General features: G+C 32.9%; 1 protein-coding gene across 1 annotated transcript; it reads right to left on the bottom strand.

Moving 5' to 3' along the window:
- Positions 1-2,509: 2,509 nt before the first annotated feature.
- LOC108382096 (gustatory receptor for sugar taste 64e-like) lies at positions 2,510-5,978 on the bottom strand. Its single transcript, XM_017638493.1, has 6 exons — positions 5,912-5,978; positions 4,101-4,375; positions 3,717-3,871; positions 3,129-3,316; positions 2,695-2,837; positions 2,510-2,587 (listed from the first exon to the last, which is right to left on the bottom strand). Exons 1-6 carry the CDS (start codon positions 5,976-5,978, stop codon positions 2,510-2,512), a joined length of 906 nt encoding a protein of 301 aa, XP_017493982.1.
- Between the last annotated feature and the right edge of the window lie 8 nt (positions 5,979-5,986).

The following is a 5,986-nucleotide window of genomic DNA, read 5'->3' as shown; positions in this document are numbered from 1 at the left end:
TGATTTTTTAGAATTTTTTTTGTGGAGGGTGTTGCGCATTTTCTTCCATGTAACACATGATGAAAATTTTGTTTTTATATGAAAAAACAATCCGCAACACCCTCCACAAAACAATTCTAAAAAATCAACGGTAATTTTTAGCGACTTGAGACATGCATTTAGAGGAAAACAAATGTTTATTTCGAAATACATAACCTATTTGGGTTCGCGTAACATTCCCGCAGATTTCCAGCAACAGGACCGAAAGGTCCTAGAAAACATGACTTTTGCTTATATCTTGAAAACAATTTTTTTTTTATTAAATGGATTTATATTCTGGTTCAGCGGCCTCAAATTTATCTAAAAATTTTAATTTTAGTATTAAAATTACACATGAAAATGTGCGACTTAAATTGAATGCTTAAAAATGCCAAAAAATTAAAAATATTAAATATATCACAAATTCATTGAAAAATATGCATTTTTACTGCACCGTGTAGGTTTTTAATTTCACATTGATACGTGGATACTTAAAACAAAAAAAAAGTGAATACTTTTGTATACTTTTTAGGCAACATTTTGGTTACACTGGACGTAACTGTTGGACTCAACAGTTGTCAATATTTTAGCAGCAGTTGAGGTAAACTGTAACGCCTTAGAAACGCGCCGAATAAAACTATTTTTTGATTCTCTTCGCCTTACATAAATTCTAAATTTTTTATTTTATACAAACACCTCCCAAACACAATAACTGCTTCAAGAATAAATCTCTTTAGTAAAATCGATTGCTGCATAATTTCTACAGAAGAAATGCTATTCCACTTTAGGCGGCCAGTGAGATACCCATTGCAATGAATGGCAGAAGAAATGCACTCAACTAGGTGAGGAAATAAAGAAAGAAAAAGGAAATTGGAGTCAAAGTGGAACTGTTGGGCGCCATCGAATCACAAGTGTATTAAGCCAATCAACATTTATGGCCAGATAAAATATACAAAGTAAATAGCCGTGGAAAAGGCGTAATGCGGAAAAGTGCAAGGTGACAACAAGAAGACGTAAAGTTAACTTATACGTATCTATTTATTTACGAGTACTAAGGAGTAAATTTTATCACCGGCATTTGAAGTGCTGCTTCAACGTTTATTGAGTGGACAAGGAATTTTTAGTACTTATTGCTATCGTTGATTAAGAAGTTTAGGAGTTATAAAAATGTTGGCCTATTACGTATGCTTTTAAGGCAAAAAAATAATAATAATAATTTTTTGCGTATTTATTTTTAAAACGTTAATCATATAAATTTTCTGTTTGTTTTATTTTTGTTTAATTTTTTTTTTTATGTTATGTAGTTGATGCAAACGGCAGCCGTTGCATTAGAACAACAAATTTGACACGCTTGTATACACATTAATAAATGCTTATTGCCTATGATGGCTAGAACTATCTTTTACCATAGCTACTTGTATGATATTGCTCTAAGTTAACGATGCATATGTATGTACATACTCGTATGTATCTTCATTAGGGGGCTTTCGAAATGTTTTTTTTGCGAAATTCGATACGCATCCCTCAAAATTTGTTTCATTTGACCCACAGTATAAAGTTTTATAGTTCATTAAATCTTAGATGAAAATTACCATTAATTTCTTAGATTTTATTTTACCGTCGGTGTTTGTGGTTTTATTCCATTTGAAAATAAATTGTGTTCATCTGTTATTTGGAGGTAAATGTGCGCAAAAAAAATCTAAAAAATCAGCGGTAGTTCCTGGAAAATTAAAATTGCACATTATTACTAAAATTAAAAGGACTTTATACTCAAAAAATTTTAGGCACTTCTGAGAAAAAAGTTTTAAATTTGGATGAAAGTTTTATAAAATTTGTTTCAGTGTTCTATAAAGTTTTATATTTGGGTTTATATGATATTGGTAAGGGAATGAGCTACACTCCGTTTCATAATTTTTGAACCGTCACATATTAACAAGTTTTGACTATTTATTTTCATATTATTTAATTTTTATTATTTTCTTATAAACATATAGTTCATTCTATAACGAACACTATACTAATCCACATTTCAAACTTTGTGCAAAATTTATAAAAATTTAGAGAATATTCACCAAAATTTTACATTTTTTAAAAGAATTTTTAGAAAAGTTTTGCGTATGCAGTTTTATAGCCCATACGTTTGTTGACGCTGTTGTTCATTTTCTTCCATGTAAAAAAATTTGCGAACATACTTTTTTTGGAAGAAAATGAGTAATAGCGTCAACAAAAAAATTTACAAAAATCAACGGTATTTAGTAGCCATATGAAACTCGCACTTTATTATAGTAAAATTGCTTGGGCTATAAAACTGCAAAACTTTTTAAAAAATTATCTAAAAAAAGGTGTAAAATGTTAGTAAAAATGCGCTGAATTTTTATAATTTTTCCACAAAGTTTGAAATGTGGATTTGTATGGTGTTGTTTATAAAATGAAGTATATTTTATAATACTATGAGGAATCGTTTTTTTTTTCAAATCGCGTTTTTTTCAAACTACCGTTTTCCGAAAAAGCAAATAATCAAACACCCTATAAATAGCTTTAGTTGAATGACCTTGCTTAGTCTTTTTAACTTACAGTTTTTAAGACGCCTCTTTTTAGCTCTACTTGGAACTGTTAAAATCTTAACTTAATAACTAGCCAATCATTAAAAATTTTTCTAAGTTAATTCCAACTCACCTCAGGGCACCAATATTCACTCGAAATACCACGAAAAACCACCAGCGGCCGTCGCGATTCATCATTAATTTCGGCGCTGTACAACGAAAGCATTAGTGTGCGCATCAAGNAATTGTTTAGTGCAGCTGCGGGTATCTGTACATCTTTATAAAGAGCATTTTATAAGCGTTATGAAGCACACGTAGATCCGATACAAGAGTTGGGTGGATAAGCCCCTTAATTTACAGAGGCATTCGAATAAGATATTGAGGAATTCGTAACAGATGATGAACAAGTTTGAAAGCGTTGTCAGAAAAGGACGATGCAGATGATGTCGACATGGTCGGCCTGAAACTCAGGGACGTAAGCGCAACATTTTCCAGCTTAGAAAAACAAGCTGGTCTAGCGATGAACGAGAACCAGACAAAGTACCTACTGGCAACACGTAAAGATACCTCGCATATTGGGACACACGTTGCTGTTGGCAGTTATAACTTGGAAGTAGTGAGGACTTTCCCTATCTTGTGTCCAGCACAACCACCAACGACAATGTCTGGCTGGATACCAAGTGAAACATAATGAATAGCTCATGTCAATAAGACCTGCTTTGCAGTCGGTAGGCAAATAAAAGCAGGAGCCCTTTCTGTACGAACAAAAATTGCGCTCTACAAAATGCTTGTAATGCCTCTTATATGGCGCAGAAACTTGGATGAGGATTCGACCAATATGTGAGAGAACCTTGAGAGCTTTTGAGAAGACAATTCAAAGTAAGATCTTTCGCCTTGTTCGCCCAGGTAACGAGTGCCGAAGAAGATGGAATGAAAAGGATCTCTCGCCCCGGCACCAATGGTTGGATAACGAAGGCAAGGGCGCCCGCGAACACAATGAACAGGCCATGTTCGGAAGTACTACCTGACTGCTTTCGAAAGGAGGGAGACAATTGGCTTAATTTCTTTGTCACGGCTCAAATCGACAAATGATTTTAGTGCTTCAATACCCGTACTCAGAATAAGGAATTACAATGTTAGCTTACTAATACTCACTGTAGGCTCTTAAGAATTTTTCCGCATATAAAAAATAAGTTGTTGGAAAAACATAATAGCGTAATAACGGAAATGGTGTCATCTGTAGCTTCGCATAGTTTACATAAATTGCGATAATTTATGCGACTTTCCATCCAAAATTTCTGCGTGGTTGGCTGCCATGAAAACAAGAAAGACCATACAAGTGCTAGTTAGACATAAATATTTTTAAATATGCGCCACTTAAGAAACAAGTGAAAGGTGAAAGTAAAAAAAGCAGTGAAAAATATGGGTAACTTACACTCTAATCAAAAGATGAAAGTGAAAAATTAAAGCGAATTTTCAACAGCATAATAAAAATATTTTGCCAATAGAAGTAATTTAGCAAGCAACTTGACGACTTACCCGCTTGGCAGCACGCAACATATGTTCGTTGAGTTGGCGAAAACGTGCCGACAGCGCCACGCTCACCGCCATCACGAAGATATCATTGAAATTCCACGCGAATGTCGATATCACATTCAAGACTTTGCCAAAGATGCCCGCCAGGTTGGTGTAGTCGAAGTAAACAAAAAACTGCGACCAATTTGAGTAGAGGAAACTCTGAATGGGATGTCCCGGCATGGCTGGACACGCGTTTACATAATAGATAATACCCAACATGCTCAGCAAATGCTCCACTGCGTAACAAAAGTCAAACAGAAGGGAAACGTAGTTAGCAGAAAAGTGGTAAAGTAACACAACTCAATGCACAGAGGGCCAGTAGGCACTCAAAAATGGCCAAAGGTCAAATTTAGAATTTTAATTTTTTTATGCTAATAGCCAAAATATAAAGTATTTAAGGTAATTGTTAGCGAAATATTACAGCAATTTCCCTAATATTGTGGTCACCATTTCATTTTGATTAAAATAATTGTATTTTAAATTTATATGTCCGGTGTATAGTAAAATTAAATTTTTTCGCAGAGAGTAATAAATATTTTCCTTTTGTCTTTTCTTTCTTGTTAATAAGATACAGTAATATAAAAAAATAGAAAACCATAATTAAAAATAGCCTTTGCTTAAAATAATTCGACATCTTTATTGAGCCAGGCGTTAATTTTTATGAATTGTGCTCGTTGGCGTTTAGCAGTACTCCTGTGTATCATCGCACAACACAAAAACAAAACATGAAATCTACTATGCATTAAATGTACTTTAAGATGAATTTGCTCAATTTTGCACATTTTGAGTTTTTTTTTCTTTTTCATCCTCTTCGCCGTAAGTGTTTATCACTACCCATTGAAAATTAATTCCAAATTTTTAGTTTTATGATTTGCTGAGATAAGTTCCGAGATGATGAACATAACTGACGATACGTCCACACTTTAATTTTTTTATTTAAAAACTGAAATTTAAAATTTTTTTTTTTTTTTTTTTTTTTAATGAATTGAAAAGTTAAGAAAAACAAAAGCAAATAACATACAACCAAAATACAAAACTAAGTCTAAATTTTTAATTGGAAAAAAATAAAGATTATAAAAAACAAAGAAATGGAAAATACAAAAAGAAATAAAGAGGCCTGAATTGGTAATTGGTAAAAAAAAATGAACATATATATAAAAAAATATAAACAAAAGTAAATAAAACTACAAAAAATAAAAATGAAAAGCGAAGACTAAGTTTCTAATTCGCAAAAATATATATATGTATATAAAAAAAAAGCGAAATATAAAAAATCAAAAAAACCGTGAAGTCTACATTCGTAATTGGTAAAAAAAACTATAGAAATAAAAACAAAAGCAAAAAAAAATTTAAAAATTAAATCTACATTTGTAGTGTAGCCTCCTGCTGGTGGGCTTCGGCAACTTCATTTTATGTAGGCTGACTAAGCCGTTTCGAGTTTTTTAAATCTAACTTCAAATTCGTAATCAGTGAGCCCAAATTTCATGGAGTAGTAGTTTCAAGCCAATCCGATTACTTTACGCAATATTATCCGCCATATTGGATCCGCCATTTTGAGTTTTTAAAATCTAACTTCAAATTCGTAATCAGCGTCCACAAAAACCCCCTGTAGCAAGTTTTAAGCCATTCCGATAAGATTTCGAATATTGACCACTTTTTATCGTTTGCTGGCCCATAGTGCAATGGTGGAACTTTGTAGCAATGAGCAACGCCAAGGGCGCATAGGATTTGTATCTTTACGTATGTATGCATGTATGTACATACATACTCACCCACAGAGCACATAGTGGCCACCAGCGTGATCATTTTTATACGATACGCCAAAGCTGCTTTCTGCATTTCGGTAT

This window comes from Rhagoletis zephyria, unplaced genomic scaffold (genome assembly GCF_001687245.7).
Source record: "Rhagoletis zephyria isolate East Lansing unplaced genomic scaffold, Rhagoletis_zephyria_1.1 Rzeph_scaffold_25160, whole genome shotgun sequence".
NCBI classification, from domain to species: domain Eukaryota; kingdom Metazoa; phylum Arthropoda; class Insecta; order Diptera; family Tephritidae; genus Rhagoletis; species Rhagoletis zephyria.
This window is presented reverse-complemented; position numbering and strand designations above follow the sequence as displayed.